Raw genomic sequence first — 24,932 nt, forward strand, 5'->3', positions numbered from 1 at the left:
CTTTATTCTGAAATTAAGCCCTTTACAATATTAATTACAGATTAATTCTATCGGACATTCATTCAATGATCAATTAATTTTATTTGATAAGTATGCTCTTTACGCCTTTTAGACATTTATAGGTTTCATTTTTGTCCTCGATTCTAGATCTGATCGTATCTAACTAATAAAAACTATGAAAGTACGTTTTGTATTTTTGTACAATTCCTTAACACCTTACTCAAAACAAAATACATGTAATTTAGTAGATTTATAAGATAAGAAAGTAGTGAAAAAATTGATCGCTAGTAAATTAAACGGATAATTCCAACGTTGTTCTAATCAAAATTTTTTAATCACAGTACTTCTCTTTTTATGAAATCTGAAAAAACACTGAATATTCGAATCTTAAATTCATATTCGAATTTCAACTCATCGAATGAATATTCAAATGTTCGAATATTCGTTGCCATCCCTACTTAAATACAATTCACCATGAGCAAAACTAAATTCTAATGTTCAAAAACAAATTGTTTCCATTGTCTCTTATATATAAGTCAAACCTCGTTATCCCGATCTCCATGGGACTGAGAAAAAACCAGAAGTCTCTGATGAGACTGTAGCTCTACTGGTCTGTACATATATCAAAAGAAAAGTAGCACTTGGATTTGAAACTTTGCAACATAAAACAATAAATAGAATTATGTATCTTAATGTAATCTACTTCTGTGGCAAGTTATATTGAAATCAAATGAAAACTGTAGGAGGAGTAGCGTTTTGAAAGTATTTTTTCGGAAGTTTCTATTTTTAGTAACCATGACAACACCAATCACCGAAATAAACAAAACAGAAATACATATTATGTATCGTAGTGTATTCTAATTGTGTGCCAAATTAGATTAAAATCAGACCAAAATTGTAGGAGGAGTAACGTTTTACGGTAACCATGGCAACACTGTTCATTGAATTCAAAAACCGATGCATTAAATTGTGTATCTTAGTATAGTCTTCTTGTATGCCTAATTATATTAAATGCAGACTAAAACTGTAGCAGGAGTAGCGTTTTAAAGTACTTTCACAGAAATTTCTATTTTTAGTAACCATGGCAACACCATTCATCGAAATCGTAAACCGATGAAGTAAATTATGTATCTAAGTGTAGTCTACTTGTGTGCCAAGTTATATTGAAATCAGACCAAAACTGTAGGAGGAGTAGCGTTTTAAAGGAATTTCACAGAAATTTCTATTTTTAGTAACCATGGCAACACCGTCCATCGAAATCAAAAACTGATGCACTAAATTATGTATCTTAGTGTAGTCTACTTGTGTGCCAAGTTATATTGAAATTGGACCAAAACTGTAGGAGGAGTAGCGTTTTAAAGGAATTTCACAGAAATTTCTATTTTTAGTAACCATGGCAACACCGTCCATCGAAATCAAAAACTGATGCACTAAATTATGTATCTTAGTGTAGTCTACTTGTGTGCCAAGTTATATTGCAATCAGACCAAAACTGTAGGAGGAGTAGCGTTTTAAAGGAATTTCACAGGAATTTCTATTTTTAGTAACCATGGCAACACTGTCCATCGAAATCAAAAACTGATGCATTAAATTATGTATCTTGATGTAGTCTATATATGTGCCAAGTTATATTGAAATCAGACTAAAACTGTAGGAGGAGTAGCGTTTTAAAGGAATTTCACAGAAATTTCTATTTTTAGTAACCATGGCAACACCGTCCATTGAAATAAAAAAACGATGCACTAAATTATGTATCTTAGTGTAGTCTACTTGTGTGCCAAGTTATATTGAAATCTGACCAAAACTGTAGGAGGAGTAGCGTTTTAAAGGAATTTCACAGAAATTTCTATTTTTAGTAACCATGGCAACACCGTCCATCGAAATCAAAAACCGATGCACAAAATTATGTATCTTAGTGTAGTCTACTTGTGTGCCAAGTTATATTGAAATTGGACCAAAACTGTAGGAGGAGTAGCGTTTTGTAAAATTGTTTACAGACAGACGGACGGACAGCTAGACAGACAGACAGACAGACGGACGACAGACACCTTACTATCGCATAAGCTCTTCTGGTCTCTGACCAGTAGAGCTAAAAATTGAGATATCAGAGGATTTGAGATTTCGAGGGTAAATGTGGTTGGGACTTCCAAATCACTTTGACATATCCTCGGTATTCGAGATATCGGTGTTCGAGATACTGAAATTTATCTGTATGTGGTGTAGTTTAACAGTGTCACAAAGGTCAACACCAAGGTCAACACTAAGGTCAACTTTACTGATTACTGGATCATTCTTGTGAATTTCACATATCAACCACAACAGTGCAGGGGTTGAAATTTTCCAGGAAAACTCACTAGCCCAGGGGCTACTGATCAGTAAACAAGAGGCCCATGGGCCACATTGCTCACCTGAGCACATTGGCTCGGCAAAAGCACAAATCAGTTCAGTATTGAAAAGATTACCGGGGGGGGGGGGGGGGGGGGGGGGGGGGGGCTTGAATTTTAAACTACCTGATGATGTTTCCATGTCAATATAACAAATGGCTTTGTTGTACTTGAGAAGATTTTTAAAAAAATTTCCCATATATTCCTTTGTAAAAATTTCATCCCCCATTGTGGCTTCTCCCTATCCAAGGGGTCATCATTTGAACAAACTTGAATCTACACTACCTGAGGATGCTTCCATAAAAATATGACTCATCATGGCTTTGCTGTTCTTGAGAAGAAGATTTTTAAAGGTTTTTCCTATATATTTCTATGAAAAAACTTTGATCCTCCATTGTATCTGAGGATGCTTCCATATAAATATGACTCATCATGGCTTTGCTGTTCATGAGAAGAAGATATTTAAAGGTTTTTCCTATATATTTCTATGTAAAACTTTGATCCTCCATTGTGGCCCCGCCCTACCCCTGGGGGTCATGATTTGAACAAACTTGAATCTACACTACCTGAGGATGCTTCCATATAAATATGACTATATGACTCATCATGGCTTTGCTGTTCTTGAGAAGAAGATTTTTAAAGGTTTTTCCTATATATTTCTATGTAAAACTTTGATCCTCCATTTTGGCCCCGCCCTACCCCAGGGGGTCATGATTTGAACAAACTTGAATCTACACTACCTGAGGATGCTTCCATATAAATATGACTCATCATGGCTTTGCTGTTCTTGAGAAGAAGATTTTTAAAGGTTTTTCCAATATATTTCTATGTAAAACTTTGATCCTCCATTGTAGCCCCGCCCTACCCCTGGGGTCATGATTTGAACAAACTTGAATGTACACTACCTGAGGATGCTTCCACATGAGTTTCATCTTTCCTGGCCCTGTGGTTCTTGAGAAGAAGATTTTTAAAAGATGCTCTTAATTTTTCACTAATTCTTTATTATCTCCCCTTGAAAGATTGCGTGGCCCTTCATTTGAACAAACTTGAATCCCCTTCACCCAAGGATGCTTTGTGGCAAGTTTGGTTGAAATTGGCCCAGTGGTTCTGGAGAAGAAGTCAAAAATGTGAAAAGTTTACAGACAGACGGACGGACAGACGGACTACAGACAAAATGTGATCAGAAAAGCTCACTTGAGCTTTCAGCTCAGGTGAGCTAAAAATTACTAGCCCAAATCTCAAACTAACTAGCCCAAAATTTTTTCACGCAAAATGAAAACTAATAACACAAGTAAAAGTTTCAAATGCTTTGGTGGCAGAAGCAAATTAAACTAGTAGCCCTGAACAGTGTGCACAAATTTGTATTCATTTTAAATGTTATTTAGACAATGACTTCTCAAACAATATCCTACAGGGTCTTCAAATTACCTTAACCTTTGATCTACATATTTAAGTCATTCATTCCTTTTACAACCTCTGGTGCTCAAATTAGACTGATTAGTCAATTAATCATTAATTAAGCAGTGTCTTCAACATTTAAAACAATTCTCAATGAACCATCTAAACATCTTGTGCCTTTTGACATAATTTAGAACTTCTGCCAACGACCTTCAAAAATGACATGAAAAGTCAAATGAAATCTCATATATATAATGGCATGCATGGGGGAGCAGCTTTCTAACTTATCATTTATATCCCCTTCAGGCCTTGAAATACAAGCCTCTTTTTCTGTTATAGGCAAACTGTCAACTTTGCAGTAAGGGTATATGACAGAACAAAAGGCCCATGGGCCTAAACGCTCACCTGAGTCAATATGGCCCTGCTGTTCTTCATCAGCAGATTTCTTCTACACTGTATATATTCATATGTAAAGCTTTGATTGCCTGTTTTAGGCATACCCTACCCCCAGGTGCCAATGTTTGAATGAAACTGTATCTAAACTTTGTAAAGATGCTTCTATATTCATATAACTAATCATGGTTTTACTGTTCTTGAAAACGAAATTTTAAAGATTCCTGCCACCTTACCAGGAAGGGGGGGGGGGGGGTGTCATGGTTTGAACAAACTTGAATGTACACTACCTGAGGATGCTTCTATATGAATATGACTAATCATGACTTTGATGTTCTTGAGAAGAAGATTTTTAAAGATATTTCCTATATATGTTCTTTTGTACCGGTAAAACTTTGATCCCCCATTTAATAGCCCAACCCTATTACAGGAGGATGCCTTAAACAAACTTGAATCTACAATACTTGGGGATGCTTCCATATCAATTTGACTAATTATGGCTTTCCTGTTCTTGAAAAGATTTTTTAAAGATTTTCCTATATATTCTTATGTAAATCTTTGATCCCCCATTGTGATCCCCCATCATGATTTGAACAAACTTGAATCTACACTACCTGAGGATAATTCCATATCAATATGACTAATCATTGCTTTGTTGTTCTTATAATAAGATTTTCACTTTTCCAACATATTCCTATGTAAAACTCTGATACCCCATTGTGGCCCCACCCTACCATCGGGGGTCATGAATTGAATAAACTTGAATCTACACTACCTGAGGATGATTCCATATCAATATGACTAATTGTGGCTGTGTTGTTCTTGAGAAGAAGATTTTTCCTATATATTTCTATGTAAAACTTTGATCCCCCATTATAGTCCCACCCAACTCCCAGGGGTCATGATTTGAACAAACTTGAATCTACACTACCTGAGGATGACTCCATATCAATATGACTAATTGTGGCTTTGTTGTTCTTCAGAAGAAGATCTTTAAAGATTTTTTTCTATATATTCCTATGTAAAACTTTGATTCCCCATTGTGGCCCCAACCTACCCCAGGGGGTCATGATTTGAACAAATTTGAATCTACACAACCTGATGATGATTCCATATCAATATGACTAATTGTGGCTTTGTTCTTGAGAAGAAGATTTTTAAAGATTTTTCCTATATATTCCTATGTAAAAATTTGATCCCCCATTGTAGCCCCACCCTATCCCAGAGGGTCATGATTTGAATAAATTTGATTCTACACTATGTAATTAAGGTTTCACATAAGTTTCAACTTTTCTGGCCCAATGGTTCTTTAGAAGGAGATTTTCATTTGTTCAATCTTGAACCCCCTTCACCCAAGGATGCTTTGCGGCAAGTTTGGTTGAAAGTGGCCAAGTGGTTCTGGAGAAGAAGTCGAAAATGTGAAAAGTTTACAGACAGTCGGACAGCTTGACAGACAGACTACAGACAAAATGTGATCAGAAAAGCTCACTTGAGCTTTCAGCTCAGGTGAGCTAAAAATGTAATCTACTTACTAAATATTACCTATCTAATTAGCAGTTTCCAAAGAGAAGTTAGAGCTGAGCCAATGGACAGTATAAATGTCCATCAAATATCAGTGTTATACAATGCTAAACAAGATTACATGGTCGGGGAAGAAAACATTAAACTTACTTGAATCTATATAGAACTGTGAGCTCTGAATTCACATAATTATATATAGTTCTATAATTTCTACATGGTATAGAAAAAAAACATACATTCTACATTCTGAAAATACAATTTCCCAATTGAGATTCACAGGGGTTATCTGTAATATGATGCCAACAATATCTGCAAATCTTAAATCTGTCCATCTTCAGACAGTTTCACTTCCATTCATTTTGAATAAAAGGTGCAACAGGAGGAATATTTACATTATATACATGATATACATGTAGTATCTATTAGTATACCTTTATATATCATACACATATTATAATAAAAAATCTTCCTTGTATAGACACTTACAATTTAGAAATTTGTACATGCATACACTTCAAAACACATAAAATTTAAAGTTGGAAAATAAATTTTTAATGACACAAAGTACATGTAAATGCATATTATATATCTATAAAAAAAAAAAAAAAAAAAAAAAAAAAAAAACAAGAACATAGGGAATCTCTAGAGAGAAAAAGGAATCTTTATGCAGAAAAAGAAGAAAATGGGGTGTCATAAGCCAAAATGATATAGTCTTTGCAAAAGGCATCAATTAAACCATCAGATTTCACCAATTAATGTCTCTAATGTGTCAAACTTATATACAGTGGACTGAAATGTTCAGTGTTTGGTTTATAGTATCATTATTTTGAAGCATCAAATTATTAATTCTTATAACAAATTACTACTCCAGTTCAAGTTTTCAAGGAAATGCAATTAAATGTGTAATGATCATCCAACTCAAATATTTGATTATGAAGATCAGAAAACCAAGTTGTACAAATCCAGATTTCCTTTTTGTTTGCATTTTCAACTTTTGTTTGTTTCCTTAATATTTTTTCAAGTTTGTATAGGTAGGGTTGGCAGAAATGAAGTTTGCATGGTCCTGTGTGAATATTTAGTACATAAAAAATTGTGACCCATAAAAACTTTTACATTGAATGAAAAATGAACTTTTCTAATATATATATATATATATATATATATATATATATATATATATATATATATATATATATATATATATATATATATATATATATATATATATATACTAGTGATAATCCCATTAGAAAAATTGTCAATCCTACAAATATTACAACTGCTAGAAGGATATGTTGTTTTTTGAAAAAGTGCTTTGACACCAGAAAAGAAAGTCAGCAATGAATACTTAGAAATATGTGAATATACTCTACATTATTTTGTTCAACTGACATTTGTCATTTTGTATATGTATGTATTATTCTTGTTAATTCGTTTTATGTCATGACTGTATGCCGACATGGTAATTGTCAATAAAGTGAATTGAATTAATATATATATATATATATATATATATATATATATATATATATATATATATATATATATATATATATATATATATATATATATATATATTATATATATATATATATATATATAGCTTGAAATGATATATAATTTTTCTTTGAGATGACCCTTTAAAGTGCCTGCTAATAAATAAGACCCCAACACTGATAAATCATGGTCTCCTCTGAAAAAATTTAAACAATTTAATTTACTTGTTTTATATTTTGCTCTGTATTATATGTAAGATACTAAAATAAATTTGCCTGAATTTTATTTCTTTATCTGTTAAAACAATAAGTCTGTGAGTGATATCCCCGCTCTGATGTAAATATACATTCTCATGTGAAAATACACAAAATCAGTTAAAGAAATACAGGAAGTTGACATTGAATTCGTACAAAAATGAATCCTACTTTATGGCATGATGAAACAAAGAGTGTGCTAAAATTTCAAGCATCTGCAATGAGTAGTTGCTGAGAAAACTGCGATGGAAATTTGGTACAGACAGACTCACAGATAAACGGGAAGTTCAGACTGGATTTGTACAAAAATGAATACCACCATATGGCATGCCTAAACAAAGAGTGTGCTAATATTTCAAGCATCTGTAAAGAATAAATGCTGAGAAAACTGCGAGGAAACATTTATTAGGAAAATTTGGTACGGACAGACGCACAGATAAACAGGAAGTTCACATCGGATTCGTACAAATATGAATCCCATCAAACATACCTAAACAAAGAGTGTGCTAAAATTTCAAGTATCTGCAATGAGTAGTTGCTGTGAAAACAGACACACACACACACACACAGGCACACAAGGGTAAAACAGTATACCCCCCCCCCCCCCTTGAAGCAGGGATATAATAATACTGCTTGCATCACTGAAAAATCTATTTAAGTATATGCAAAGTTGTTCTTTCACCATGTTCATAGATAACAAAAACTTCAAAAAAATTTTTAAAAACATGATAATATACCTGTAATATATCTGTATACCTTGTATAATAGATGATTCACAAAAATCCATTCATTTGTTGAAATTTCAAGGTAGGAGACACATGAGACTTTTTCATTATGAAAGATATACAGGTTTCATATCAACACATGTCTCAAATTGCTTTCTCTATTTTTCTTTATATCACTGAGTATAAAGATCACTTCTCTTCATATTTCCTGTAATGTATGGGGATAACATGCAGATCAGCTAAGATTATCTATAAATAATACTGAATACCCTTTGTAAGAAATTGCAGAGGTTTTAACCTGTAGGACAGAGATACAAAAGCAGCTTAGAAGTAACACAACAAGTGATAAAACTGCATTGGAGGTAGACTGGGTAACGACTAAAAGAGTTATTTAAAGACTAAATGTTGAGAATAACTCAAGTCTGGGAAACTTCTGATTTACCTTGAAGATGGAGCTTTGAGGGAAGCTAGAAACTAGATGACATTGGCCTGATGTGACCAAGATATACCATGCAGATGGAGCTTTGAGGGCAGATATAAACTAAGTAAATTTGACCAAATGTGACTTGAGATTTACCTGGAAGATGGAGCTTTGAGGGCAGCTCTAAGCTAAGTAAACTTGACCTTATGTGACTGAGATTTACCTTGAAGATGAAGCTTTGAGGGTAGCTGTAAACTAAGTAAACCTGACCTAATGTGACTAAGACTTACCTTGAAGATGAAGCTTTGGGGGCATCTGTAAACTAAGTAAACCTGACCTAAGGTGCCTAAGACTTACCTTGAAGATGGAGCTTTGAGGGTAGCTGTAAACTAAGTAAACCTGACCTAATGTGACTAAGACTTACATTGAAGATGGAGCTTTGAGGGTAGCTGTAAACTAAGTAAACCTGACCTAATGTGACTAAGACTTACCTTGAAGATGGAGCTTTGAGGGTAGCTGTAAACTAAGTAAACCTGACCTAATGTGACTAAGACTTACTTTGAAGATGGAGCTTTGAGGGTAGCTGTAAACTAAGTAAACCTGTCCTAATGTGACTAAGACTTACCTTGAAGATGGAGCTTTGAGGGTAGCTGTAAACTAGACAACCTTGACCTGATGTGACTGAGATTTGGGATGGACACAGCTCGCTGATTCTTTGGTTTTAGAGGAACTTCAACAGTGCGAGTGCAACTCTCAAAAACTTCTTCATCAAAAGTGCTTAAGTCATCTGTCGTAGATGGCACTGGAAATCCATCTCGATACTCTACAAAAAAGAAAGTGGCATCCTTTAGAAATTGATGTCTAAATATGTAATCATGAAACTTGAAACAAGACAACCACAGACAAATGCCATTAATATAAGTGATGTTCAATTCAATCTACCTACATTTTGTAAATAATCTTTGAATTTCTAGATTTTGACTGATTGAAATTAACAATGAATTATCACACCATTACTATAAAAAATTTTTGATTGTAAAAACACGCACTAAACATTTTATACATGCACAATCCCTGATCTTATCCCTTGAAATCACTCCTGGTGCATTTTTTTTATGAAAGGGAGAGAGGAGGGATTCTAATTTTTTTGCTTTGTTCATTTCTCTTTTTTCCCTCCTCTTAACCATTTGTCTCCCTCCCTTTCTTCTGCCTCTTCTCCTCCCATCCTCCCTTCTGCCATTTCCCTCCCTCTCCCCCACCCTTCTCACCCCTTTCTCCCACCTCCCATTTACCCTCTATAATGTTTCTTAGTTTTTTTTTCTCAAAATGATAATTTTTGATCTTATGATCTTTTTGTGATCTTATGATACATTTGATTACAACTATATACCATTGAGATGGTGACCATCTCAAAGACCTCCACATTTAGCAAAGGATTTTAGAAAGAAATGAAATTGTAAATTTAACAAGAGGCCTAAGGGCCTTAACGGTCACCTGAGTGTAATACAACAATTTAGAGGATCCATAGAGTATAAAATGAACTGAAAGGTGAAGCTTTGTTGCCCAAAAGCAAGAAAACTAGGATGATCAGGATCAACAAAATAATTAATCTAGTATTCATTGACAGTTTATAAATAAGGTTCTAATCTGTTCCCCATTTATCACTATCACTATACAGTATATTAAATAACTATCAGTGCTTCTGTACTATTTTAATTCCTTGTTGAAATCTCTTACATTGGCCTCTCTTGGTCTTTGATGAACATTTAATAAGACAAGTTATTATTGTTCCATTTTTATTTATCTATTAATTACAAGTCTACCTGATCATTAAAACTACGAAAATACTTTTTGTATTATACAATAAAAATTCTTGCATAATTCTCTTATTCTATTAACCTCTCAAGTACATTGTTTACAGTGATTAATTATCAAAAGTAAACAGCAAAGGGGAATAACTCCTCTCAGTAGAATACAAATTACTAGAGCCCTGGCCAGGATCAGAAGACTTGACCAAATGGTCCAGATGTTCAATCTGTTAAAAATACCCTTCCTTATTAAATCTTTTTGTCTCTGATATGCCCAAGTGAAAAGTTTTTAAAGGAATAATGCATTTTTACTACAGATTCACTATATCATCAATAGAGCCCCCCCCCCCCTCCCCACCGAGAAATGCTAGAGTCTCTCACCCTGGGACCAGAAGTTTGCTCATCATAAGTAATCACTTTGTTTATCCGCTTAACACTAAGGAGCTTTTCACTAGAACCCTTGACCCTGGAGCCATGAAATTCACAATTTTGGAAGAGGCATCCTTGCGTATCATAACAATGTACTAAGTTTGTTTAAATAGTACCCAGGGGCAGAGAAGAAGATTTTCAAAGAAAAAATTCACCTTCACTATAGGATCTATATACTGTATAGGGGAATAATTTCACGGGTTGTAATTTTCACGTTTTTCTCTCCTCGGACACGATCGCGGTTTGTTGAATTCGCGGAATCTGTATATAATAAAAGTCACCTCCCTTGTCTTTATCCGTGTAATCCATAGCTAGTATAGCAAGAACGACATTTATCAGCGTTATGTATTCACTTCACGAACAGGGTAGGTTTATAAAAAATGATTAGATTTAGTAGTTAATTGATGATTAATCAATACAAGTGCCGTTATTAAATTTTTTTGACTATAAACGTCAAATGACATTCCTATATGCTTTTACGATGAGTGCATGTGTACACATCTTTCCGAAGGTATACACATCGCAACGGAAAAAAAAAACACTGGACGCTAGTAAATGTATTAATGTAGGTAGACGTAATAATATCCTTCCATATCTTCAGCAAATTCGATAGTCATTCGAATAATATTTTTTAAAACCAAAATTTCCATAACAACTAGTACTCATAATACTAATGCAGGTAACAAATGCACGTGGTAACGTTACGCACGGGTAATCAAAACCCATGACCCGTGTGTTTTGATTGATAAAACATGTATCTATTAAAACAGCTTTTTAACAATAAATACAGGTTATTAGCTGCTTATTTGAATTAAAGTAAAATGTGATAATTAAGATAATTTAATGACAAGAACTACTCGTAATTACTGAATGACCGTGTACATGTACATATACCTGTCGTACACTGTCTATTTTCAAATTTCCAAATAAAACATTGAGGTTTAATATTTAAAACTTATTCACTGTTTCTTGAATTCACGGATTTATTAACACCGTGAATATAGCGAATATTAACACCGCGAGTTATTTTCCCCCTATACAGTAGCCCCACCCTAGAACCAGAACCCCTGACCCAGGGGCCATGAATTTCAAAATTTTGGAAGAGGCATCATGTCTTATCATAACAATGTACTTACTAGTTTGTTTCAAAAATACCCAGGAGCAGAGAAGAAGATTTTTAAAGCATTAATGCATTTTCACTATATAATAAATAGAGCCCAGCCCCAACATCATAACCCCTGATCCAGGGGTCATGAAATTCACTACCCTTGCTTATCATAACTATGTATTTAATTTGTTTAAATAATACCCAGGAGTAGAGAAGAAGATTTTCAAAGAAATAATGCACTTTCACTATATGATCTATATAGCCCCGCCCTAGCACCAGAACCCCTGACCCTGGGGCCATGAATTTCACAATTTTGGAAGAGGCATCATGTCTTATCATAACAATGTACTTACTAGTTTGTTTCAAAAATACCCAGGAGCAGAGAAGAAGATTTTTAAAGCATTAATGCATTTTCACTATATAATAGAGCCCAGCCCCAACATCATAACCCCTGATCCAGGGGTCATGAAATTCACTACCCTTGCTTATCATAACTATGTATTTAATTTGTTTAAATAATACCCAGGAGTAGAGAAGAAGATTTTCAAAGAAATAATGCACTTTCACTATATGATCTATATAGCCCCGCCCTAGCACCAGAACCCCTGACCCTGGGGCCATGAATTTCACAATTTTGGTAGAGTCCCTCTTGCTTATCATAACTATGTATTCAATTTGTTTCAATAATACCCAGGAGTATAGAAGAAGATTTTCAAAGAAATAATGCACTTTCACTATATGATCTATATAGCCCCCCACACCCCCCCCCCCCCAGCAACAGAACCCCTGACCCTGGGGTTATGAATTTCACAATTTTGGTACAGCCCCTCTTGCTTATCATAACTATGTATTTAATTTGTTTCAATAGTACCCAGGAGTAGAGAAGAAGATTTCCAAAGAAATACTGCACTTTCACTATATGATCTATATAGCCCCACCCTAGCACCAGAACCCCTGACCCTGGGGCCATGAATTTCACAATTTTGGTAGAGGGGTCAATGCTTATTACAATCATGCCAACAGTTTGACTGCTTGATGTCCAGGAGTAGAGAAGAAGATTTTCAAAGAAATAATGCACTTTCACTGTATGATCTATATAGCCCCCCCCCCCCCCCCCAGCAACAGAACCCCTGACCCTGGGGTTATGAATTTCACAATTTTGGTAGAATCCCTCTAGCTCATCATAACTATGTATTTAATTTGTTTCAATAATACCCAGGAGTAGAGAAGAAGATTTTCAAAGAAATAATGCACTTTCACTATATGATCTATATAGCCCCACCCAAGCACCAGAACCACTGACCCTGGGGCCATGAATTTCACAATTTTGGTAGAGTCACCCTTGCTTATCATAACTATGTATTCAATTTGTTTCAATAATACCCAGGAGTATAGAAGAAGATTTTCAAAGAAATAATGCACTTTCACTATATGATCTATATAGCCCCCCCACAGCAACAGAACCCCTGACCCTGGGGCCATGAATTTCACAATTTTGGTAGAGTCACCTTTGTTTATTATAACTATGTATTCAATTTGTTTCAATAATACCCAGGAGTAGAGAAGAAGATTTTCAAAGAAATAATGCACTTTCACTATATGATCTATATAGCCCCCCCCCCCCCCCCCCCAGCAACAGAACCCCTGACCCTGGAGTTATGAATTTCACAATTTTGGTAGAGTCCCTCTTGCTTATCATAACTATGTATTTAATTTGTTTCAATAGTACCCAGGAGTAGAGAAGAAGATTTCCAAAGAAATAATGCACTTTCACTATATGATCTATATAGCCCCACCCTAGCACCAGAACCCCTGACCCTGGGGCCATGAATTTCACAATTTTGGTAGAGGGGTCAATGCTTATTACAATCATGCCAACAGTTTGACTGCTTGATGTCCAGGAGTAAAGAAGAAGATTTTTAAAGATTGCATTAATTTTGGTGGTTTTAGCCCCACCCCTCAGGCCCCAGGGGGGCAGGGACCATGATATTCAAAAATTTTGTTTCCCTTCACACATAGATGCCATATGCTAAAATTGGCTGAAATCGGTTCAGCAGTTTCAGAGAAGAAGCTGAAAATGTTCAAATGTTAACACACGACGGACGACGCACGACGGACGATGGACGACGCACGACGACGGACGAAAACAGATAGCAATAGGTCACCTGAGTGACTCAGGTGACCTAAAAATGTACATGTACTTGGACTTGACCTTGACCTTTAACTTACACCTTTATCCTTTGGCACTCTTTGTGTGAAGTATGAGCAAATTGGAGACAAAAGGGGAAAATTTGCTCATGATAAGAATTTTGCACAGAGATCTATTCTGACCTTGACCTCTGACCTAGAAATTTGGTTCAGAGTCACTGCACCCACATGTAAGAGTAAAGTCAATAGGACAGTAGGAATTTCAATAAATGACAGCTTCCGATGTCTAATAAAAGTCCGACTTCGGCGAGAGTGACCTTGAGACCACGCTATTTGCCCCTATGCCTTGCATAATTTTTACAACATATCTCCATCCTTGTATGTAAGGTTGGTGATAATCTACCCAGTGGTTCTTGAATGAGCCAGATATGATTAATGGGATATAACATGTTCCACAAGGTTTATATACACAAATATTTGCTTTGACCATGACTTTTGATCTAAAAAACTGGTTCAAGGTTACTCCACACCCTTTATCCACAGGCTCTCTATGAATGAGGTATGAGTCAGATTGGGCCAAGGGAAAAATGTAGACAAGGATTTAACACAGACGATTTTTTTTTACCTTTTTCTTTCATCAAGAAAATTGGTTCAAGTTCACTACACACTTTCTATCAATAAGCACTCAATATGTGAAGGATCTGGACTGGTATGAGGCAAATCGGACCAAGAGGAAAGAAAAATATGTTCATGACAAGGATTTCACACAGAGATCTGCTTTGAACTTGACCTCTGACCTAGAAACTTGGTTCAAGGTTTCTGCACACCCTTAACCCCTGATCACTCTATGATTGATGTATAAGCCAGATAGGAGAGAAAATATGCTGTGGATAAGAGTTTCATGGATTTTACAAATGATTTTTTTTTTACCTTGACTTTTGATTAAAAAAATGGTTTAAGGTCTAGAAGTATTTATCTTAGTCAATGCAATCAATGAATATTAATACATGTAACTCATAATGTATTCTGCATGTAAATTTTTCAATTAAAATCTGGAAGAGGATTCAAAACAGAAATAAAGGGGTATTATTATATACCTTGTATATAAAGTTGTACCTTCTATTTCCTACACAATACAGATAGTATTCAGTAGGAATCTAACACACATTTAATTGTGTAATAACTAATTAGGCTATAGAGTGTCAGTGTTTGCAAATGATTCACTGAAAATTGAATACATCTTGTTGCCCAAAGAAACATTTGAAATAATGTCATATCATTCAAACTCTGACTAATAAGGCCATCAAAAGTGCTTCTCTTGCTTGCCCTTGCCAATGACAAATGTTCCCCCTTAGAGAAACTCCCAGGTTTTTAATGTTTATATATATGTATATCACTCCCTTATTCCCTGCAGGTACTATCAATAAGCATTCAAGAGGAATAACTCTGTTGTCTGAAAATCATGGATATCTAAAAACAAAATTCTTCCAAGGGAAAATATCATTTCTAACCTGTATGAATGTTAAGCAAATGAAAAAAAAATCTAATTAATATCTTCTATTAGTGACTGACATATAGTGTGTTTTAATAATTGCAAAGTGTATCATTAAAAAAAAATATACTGTCCATTCAAAAAAAAAAATCTTTAGTCATTTACATACATTCTAGCTGTCAATTAGTACAGAAAAAAAACTTTTTTCAATATTTTAAATTCAAAAATAAGATAATACATATTATATAAAAAATGATTTACATAAAAAAAACATGTACATAATGTACTTTTCGTCTCCTGATTTGACAACTTTCAAATTACATCTTTTATAGTTCAACAAGTTTGCATTACTGAAATCATAAATTTTCAAACCTCATAAATTCCTTTTCAATTTTGGTTCCTAAGAAACACAGTTAAACAAGTCACAAAAATGTGTAAAAATATAAACAATATCTGCTGTGTGATTGCAGAACAAGCTACATACAATCCTTATGAAACATCAGGATCCTTGCATAAATAAAACCTCATTCACTACAGTTTTCTGAATTCAATTTTTTTTTTGTTGAAATGTATCTATCAAATAATTTCCTGTAGAATTTATAAGAACAAACCTTAACCAGGAAGAATCTGTAATGAGAGGACAACAAATGTGTATTCATTTGACAATTTCTATTTTTAGTAACCCTGAAGTAAATATTCTGAGCATGAGGGAAGCGTGAACATTGTTAAGTGTATCTGTTTCCTGTCAGCTGACTGCGGGGTACCATACTCCATATAGACGGATTTAAAAAATACAGGTGCATAGCCAGAAAGGAAATGAAGGGTGTGCAGAAAACTACAGTGGGGCTGGGGGGCTGCCATGAGGCCCCTTGTGGGTCCAGGGCAAAGTCTTGGGGGAATACTATGGGGGCAAAATCTCTGGAAGCTCATGTCTTTTAACAAATATTTTAAATTACCTTTTGGGGGCAAAAAAAACATGTTATGCTTTTCTATAGAAATTCAATGGTTTTACATTTAATATTCAGAGATTACTGTAAAAGAGAAGGATAGTAACTGCTTCAAGTTTACCTTGTATGTTTTAATTTAAAACTTGTATGGAATTCATTAAGGTTAACTTACCCTCTGATAAGAGAGATAACTGTAACTAGGATAAGTGACTATCATTTTGGTATAAAATTTTAAGTTGAAAGGCTATTTCAATGAAATTTAGTCATACAACATATGTACTAAAATTATGTGCATTTTAATTATACATTTGGAAATTTAGTCCCATAAGGTTTGCTGAAAATTCAAATTGTGTGCATTTTAATTATACATTTGGAGTCCTTTTGGAAAATCACTAGCATTAAAAGCAAAATTATAATTAAACAAGTGAACAGGGAGATAAGGAATCTTAAATCTAATTTAAATCTTTACTTCATATTCTTTTAACATATTTTATACAAGTTTTACTGTATGCACATTTTGGGAGCAAGAGGAAAAAAAAAGAAACTAAAATTACTTTTTACATTGGGAATTTTTAGAACATTTACCATGATGGATATTGAGTTCAGGACTTATTGCTGAAGTAGACAACTGAGTTTTTTTTACATGTACTTTAATACAGGGTTACACTGTATGTAATGGATCTTTCTTTCTTTTTTTTTCTGAGCATGAGTCAAAATAAATGTTAATTAAATAAATCACTTCACTGAGTAAGAAATTTGATGAATGTAAACTGATTAATAGGTAGAAGCAGCTTAACTTTGATCCTTAAGGTCTAGCAGATATTTTAAGCCATGTGTTTATAGTAGACCTCCTCATATAGCTCTCCCAAAATACCAATAAAAATTCAATTTTACCAAAATAACTCCACAAGCTACAAAAATCGTATGTTTCAGTTATTTTTCAAAGTGAGATGGTATTGAAGACATCAATCAATTTCAAGATGATTCAAAAATTACTCTAAGAAGACAGGTGCTATACATTAGAGAGGATTGTCAGGTCGAAGGTCAGACTTATCCCACCCTTTGTCGGGGAGGAGATTTTTACAATGTTTATATCCAGATTGCTATATCATTTCCTAGATTTACACAAACCTAGGTCTGTTTACAATAGAATCCTAAGCCCCCATTGTTATGTGGGAGTTTGACAGAAATGACCCCATCAGGCATCTTCTCCAGAAACAGGTGCCCCTCTTAAATAAAATCTTCCTCCAATCATTACAAGTTTGTAAAGTGTACATAATATGATCCAATATGTATATCTTATGAAGCTAAATATCCTCCAGTGAATATTCAGCCATTTCATTGACATCTTAGACTTAGGTTTACTTATCTTATTGCCCTAAATTACTAACCAAGAAATCTTTAGCATACTTGTCTATCTGTCTGCCTGTCAAACGACATAGTTAGTTACACTGGCAGATATTAGAGAGACTCTGTCTTAAAACATAAATATCTCATATTTACATTTTGACAAACATCTAACTATGTACATATAGTCAAACCTCGTTATCTTGAACGCTAAGGGACCAAGAAAAAACTTCAAGATTTCCGAGTATTTGAGATACTAAGATTGAAAAACAGTACAGAAAATGTAATTGGAACTTCCAATTAACTTTTAGATTTCTATGGTATTCAAAATATCTGTTTTCAAGATATCTGTGTTCAACTGTATATATTTACAATCATTCAGAGATGGATCTTTTTTTTTCTCAGTCCTAGCTGATCCTTAGAGTTACATACAACACAGAAATGGATTGAATGACTAGTTAATGTTACTCTCAATCCATACTTTTTTTTTCTTTGAAAGGATAACTGCACTTAACACTGGGTTTTTTGGTCTTTTTCCATCGTTTCTGCTGCTTTTATATCTTAACCTTATTTCACTTTTGTATATTTACTATGGAATTCTATCAATCTGGCACCAAATTTAAATGTTAAAATGATTTTAGACTTGTGATAATGGAATAATTCTATGTTTTTTGTCCCTACTCCTTTCCAAATATAGAGATTTTACACTTACCTGCCCTTGATTAAACATTAGGTATGCATGAGAGGTTGAGCTATCATTGTAAGAATGTCTCTAAAATTATAACAATGAGATGTTTTAAAATACATGATCACTCTTTCCCATCTCTCTCTTTATCCTGTATGGCACAAGTACACTACTATAGTATTTACAAAGGTTTCAAAAATGAAATTAACAATATGAGCACATACATGTAAGTAAAGAATATTTTGAATCGATGACTTCAACGTGTTCGAGAAGAGTGTCCTAGTTAGCAAAAACATGCTATCTTACAAGTCATGACGGAATTTAGTATTCACAGAGTTACCTAAGGTAGGACATCACGTGGTGAATTATAATATTCAACATGCCGTAGCCCTTGGTTACAACAGAGAGAGCAAATGTGAGAAGAAGCAGTTTTTTCTCCTTTAAACCATGAGCGCATGTTTGTCTATTAATCTCCTTTTGACGCAATATTATTAATGCAAATATACAACTACTGTTAAATGGAGAACAATAGACAAACATGCGCTGACTACCGGTATGTACAAAGTCAGTGAAAAAGTGGGCGTCCTCATTATTGTACGGAGATTCAAGATATTGTGATGACTCCCACCTTTGAAAACAGCTTCGTACTTCCTAAATACATACTTTTATTTAATGTAATTACTTAAAGTTGTAGATTACATGTTGATCATTCCTGCAATTAAAAGAAAAATGCTTGTTTTGTCGCAATTTTCGCATGTCCTTAAGTGCAGTCATTCTTCGCAACCAGTGTGCATGGTGCAATGCTCAGAACATTTTGTCAATAAAAGTTTATTGAATATACACTGTACTACAAAGCTTATACAATATACATGTACTGTCCTGATAGCTTCCTTCCTCTGTCCAACATTTTCAGCAGATATTTCAATTATCTGATAATTGAAAATTTGAAAGTTGTATCAATGTTGTCCTTTCTATAATCAAGGAAATAATGATAGTTTTAATATTTCCTTATATGCATGTTATACACCCAAATTAAGTGGTAAAACTAACCTGCACCTGGTGATATAGATGCTAGTGTCTTCCTTCTAAACCTTTTATAAAACTTTGTTTTTTTGGTCGTCATTTGTCAGCATTAACCACCTGAATTTCAGTATTATCCTTTGTACATAGTTTCAAACTTTCTGTCATTCACAATTTCAATACACATGGCCTAGTTAATCCAAGAATGCAATTAACACACGGAATATGTGAAAATAAATTTCACCAATTTAAGGAAGCAGCTTTATAAATTCATTTAAAAACAATTTATTTAGTGCCAAAACCTTGATTATGGAGGTGAAATGTTGTATGTACATTTTAGTTTAAATTTCATGGAACAATAAAAATTATTTAGAAATCTGTTTCCTTGTAAAAGATTCAACTGTTCAAAGGAGTGAAACTTACACCAATATGGTAATAAAAGTATATAGGTAGATAATAATTGTAGCTGTGATATTCAGACAAGAGACAGTCAATAAAGATTGGTCTCCATCGTGTTTACATACTAAGATATTATTTTATTGTCCATTCTGTTTCACTCTGAGAATAAACAAACTCTAAAACTGTGTGCTTTGAAAGAATCATTTCAGTTTGTGTATGATAATTATGTTTTACTTTAAAAATTCTGCCTGCAAACTCTTTTAAGATAGAAATATTGCTGAACTCAAAATATCTATGACTTAAAGCACCTCTTTTGACAAAAACACTCAAAATCTCTTATGCGTTTTAGAGGTATATAGTAAACTGCTCTAAGTATCACTTGCCTGACTGCAAAAAATTTAGTATTGTACAAAACAATTTTGAGAAAACATTGGAAAATAAAAACAATTCCTGAGGCCAAGTAATTAAGTTTTTTTTTTAAGAACTTAGGCAGACATATTATTTTACAGGTATGCCATTGATTAACTGCATGCTAACAATTCAGAAACACTAAGAAAACAGAATTTTCTCATTTCTTCAAGTACATGTATCATATGGCTAGCAAAACTTATATAACAAAAGTGCTATTCTAGACTAAAATCTTGAGCCTTTTGTGTGTGTATGTATGTGTATATATATATATGTCCTTATATATATATATATATATATATATATATATATATATATATATATATATATATGTCCTTTATATATATATATATATATATATATATATATATATATATATATATATATATATATATATATATATATATATATATATATATATATATATATATATATATGTCCTTATTTCAAGGAACTTTATATTATTCCTTGAAACCACTCTATATACACATATCTATATCAATGACCAAATAAGCACCCTGAGGTCTTCAGACAATACTGGATCAGAATTACTTATAAGGGCTTGCAGGTTACATAAAAATGAAGAAAGCATTTTATTGTATATATAACATGATATAATGACAAAAGTTTTCCTCATTTCATGCATGGAAATGTAACCTGAAAATATACATCTGTTCTAGATGATTTTTTAAGTCTAAGGAGGGGATCCTTTTTTCTAGATTAAAAATATCTGGGTTGGGTGGTTGTAGGAAATAGGCATGTACATATCTGCTTGCAATTAGGCAAATGTATTTTGTAATATCTTAAACCTTTTGGTTATATCCATTGCATCCTATTAAAGCTGCTTGAACCTGTGTGGTATATTTAGCATTAAATTAGAGGATGATCTACATATACTTCTCCAAATGCTTCTTCTGCAGTATTGGTGTACGATGTTACGAGTCAGCTGTTAAGAGTTACGCGAGCAGGTCCCTCCCCAAACACATGTTCCACGTGCCATTCCATCATCTCGTATTCTACTAGACAGATCTCAGTCAAGAGTGTTTAAAAAGTCATTAAAAACAAGAGATAAAAAGTGACAGGAAAATTATTCAGCATCAGAAATTTAATGTTTTCTACATGAAAGGAAGGGAAAAAAACAGGAAAGTAAGGTCTGATTAATTCAAGCTGAAAAAAGATATTTACTAAATGAATTTATTGTGGCTATATTGCATCTAAAAGATTCCCTGGTTTATGAGAGAGAGAGAGAATGATGAATGAATGAATAAATGTACTGATACATTGCACGAAACAGAGGTGCAATGAGATTTATAAGACTGAATAGCAGCAATTATTACAAATCTTTCCTTTACAAGAGACAGCAATACAATGAGATTTATATAACAGCAATTACTGTAAAATCACATATTTTTGTGGGGTCAAATTGTCATGGTTTGAGGAAAAAAGTGGGTTTGTGGGGATTTAATTTCGTGGATGAAAAATTGTTGAGTATTCATATTCCAGTACATGACCTTTTGAATTTCATGGTGGACATGATTTAAAGGTTCTCTGCATACCTCAAACAAAAAAAAAATGATAATTAAACCCCCACAAAAAAAGATTTACTTGACATGAATGATTCTGAACTCAAAGTCAAAGGCAATCATGTTTTATAAGAAAATACAATACCACATATATCAATATTGATATTTCCCAGCAGATTAACATACCAAATATCACTCTCTTAAACTCTTAGTCTTCATTAAAATGAAAATATTAAATTTTGTTTAGGCTTGTAAACACGTCCACTAGCCATTGTTTTTTCCAAGAGGACGTCTTTTAAGAAACATCATGAATATACATGTATGTATATATGTATGATACCATGTCATTCTGAATAAGGAAATATTCCTATCTATTTGTTTAGACTTTTGACCTCTAAGTATGGCCTTGCTGACCTGACAATTACAAATGACCTTCACCATATACTAAGTCTCTCACAAATAGTTGTGACCACGATTTTCAACAAACATAATAGTCATGCAAAAAAATATGCATTTATATTACTTGGGATGTAGAAAAACTGAACCCATTAGGCCTTACTTCATTTTTTTTTTTTTTTTTTTGCTTAAGGACTGACATGTTCCTCAAATATCTGTTTTTGCATTCCTTTGTAATATGCTAAAAAGCTTTTTAATTATTCGGCATGTTTTGATTTCTGAACTATTTTCAAAATGTCTTAAAATATATAATCCAAAAATATTGACATCTGTCATCAGTAATTTAAGTGATTTCCAGTATAGGATAATATTGGAAATACCATCCTCCGGAATCTTGCACAAATGCCTGGTAATGTACCCCAATTTTTTGTGAGGAAACTTCTTAAAATAGCAATATTTCAATCACAAATTATTGGGGAAAGTTATATATTTTTGAGGAATGTGTCGCCTGACCTTGAGCATAAAAATATCTTGTCCTTGACATATAAAAAAAGATTGTTTTTACCTTTGAGTGTCTTGGATGAGCTCTGACACTAACTAACAACTAACAGCTGTCAGAAAAGAGAGAGAGAAAAAAAATCCTTAAAAAAAGACCAGGAAGAGCAAGGCATGGATATTCACATCTCACAGTGAATCAATTCTACTTTTTATTTCCTCCCTTCTGTTCTATTTTGTGCTACGAGGAAAAAAAATTTCTGAGAATATATATAGGCAGAAATATTTGCTTTGTGAGTGACTGCTTCAAAAAAAAAATATCACGTTATGTTCATTGTTTATACTGATTACATTTGTATATTGAATGTGGTACGTATCATGTGGAAATATCCTCTATTGGAAATAATTTAAGTAGGTTAAAGGTCAATTTAGTAAACCCAGAAATTCTGCCTAATTAAATTTTACATCATCATATGTAGAAATACATAACTCATGTCTGCAAAAATATGTCCCATATAATGTCTCAGATAAGGAAACAGAATAAAGTGCATTTGAGAATACAATTGAAAACAAAACAAACTGTTGTCCCATTAAAAAATGTTTCCTGTATAAAATCTATATTAAAAACAATAGACCCAATGGAAGCTTTCACATCATTTTCATCTTTTTCTGGCCCAGTGGTTCTTGAGGAGATTTTTAAATGACCCCACCCAATTTTTACTTTTTCATAGTTATCTCTCCTTGGAAGAAGGTGTGGCCCTTCATTTGAACAAATTTGAATCCCCTTTACCCAAGGATACTCTGTGTCAAGTTTGGTTGAAATTGGCCCAGTGGTTCTGGAGAAGAAGATGAAATTGTAAAAAGTTTACAACAATAACAATGACAGACAACAGACAAATTTTGATCAGAAAAGCTCATTTGAGCCTTCGGATTCACACAAAAATTAATCCCACCATATGGCATGCCTAAACAAAGAGTGTGCTAAAATTTCTAGCATCTGTCATGAGTAGTTGCTGAGAAAACTGCAATAAAAAAATTGTTACGGACAGACAGACAGCTACACACACAGACAGACAGACACACAAGGGTAAAACAGTATACCCCCCTCTCCTTCGGAGCAGGGGTATAATTAAATGATAACTTACTTGGATTGTTAATTACACAGTTCAGATCTCGTTTCTGTATCAGTGGCTCTCCGCACTCTGATCTCAGTCTACCATAAGGTGCTGCTCTTCTCTCTGCCACACAAGCACGTAGGATCCACCTCTCTGCTAGATGTTCTATCTGGATCTTCACCACGTCTCCCTGTACCTGGTCTAAAAATTCAAAGCAGAATGAACAGGTGATCTGCATCACTGAAACAACAAACCAACTTTTATGGCAAGAATTTAAAGAGAGGGAATTATCATGAACTAAAAGTTTAATAGTCATACCTCCTCATTTCTAACTCGATGGGACCAAGAAAAAACTTCGAGATAATCAATGATTTGAGATATCAAGGGTAAAATACTTAAAAATAAGCAGTTGGGACTTCCAAATAAGTTCGATATATCCACTGTGTTCAAGATATCAGTGTTCGAGATACCGAAGTTCAACTGTATGTTTTTGAAAAGGTAACAGATTGAAGCTTGATAAAATGAGACAGTTCTGGGGTGCATTCAAAAGTGTATCAGCTACAGAGCCTCTACTTAAATCTTGAACAATATGCTAACCTAGCAACTACATATGGAAAGCAAGCTTGAATATTTTATGCCAGGTACCAAATTCAAGATGGCCTCCTTAGTAACTGCCTTGGATTGCATGAAATACCAATAAGAAGCAGGGTTGTTTTAATAGTAAATTAAATTTTTATTTACAAATACATTTTCGGTTAAATTCAGCTCACTTTGTTCCAAAATTAAGTCATAACTATGATACTTGTATCCTAATCTAACACCTAGCAGCTATGCGAGCTACCAGTTCCAGGAAGCTAGATATATCTACCACCTAGCTGCTAGGTTAGCCACTACGATCTTGAACACAGCCCAGATGTAAGGATTTGAATCCTGACCAGGTGCTCTACCAACTGGCCAGCAGCAATCAAACCTGTCTAACTGCCACATTGTTCTAGTTAGAACTATATGGACTATGCATA

The 24,932-nt window shown here is 33.7% G+C and overlaps 1 protein-coding gene across 2 annotated transcripts in view; it reads right to left on the reverse strand.

Moving 5' to 3' along the window:
- LOC133187427 (FYVE, RhoGEF and PH domain-containing protein 2-like) overlaps positions 1–24,932 on the reverse strand; it is a 55,233-nt gene that overhangs the window by 25,188 nt on the left and 5,113 nt on the right. For both annotated transcript variants that reach the window (XM_061322793.1, XM_061322791.1), the window contains exons 2-3: positions 23,944–24,114; positions 9,219–9,416 (exon numbers count right to left, since the gene is read on the reverse strand). In XM_061322793.1, coding sequence (XP_061178777.1) covers positions 9,219–9,416; positions 23,944–24,114 — 369 coding nt within the window. The remainder of the gene's footprint in view (positions 1–9,218; positions 9,417–23,943; positions 24,115–24,932) is intronic.

Source organism: Saccostrea echinata, unplaced genomic scaffold (genome assembly GCF_033153115.1).
Source record: "Saccostrea echinata isolate AGI-Se365-2 ecotype Australia unplaced genomic scaffold, CSIRO_AGI_Sech_v1 ptg000015l, whole genome shotgun sequence".
Lineage (NCBI taxonomy): Eukaryota > Metazoa > Mollusca > Bivalvia > Ostreida > Ostreidae > Saccostrea > Saccostrea echinata.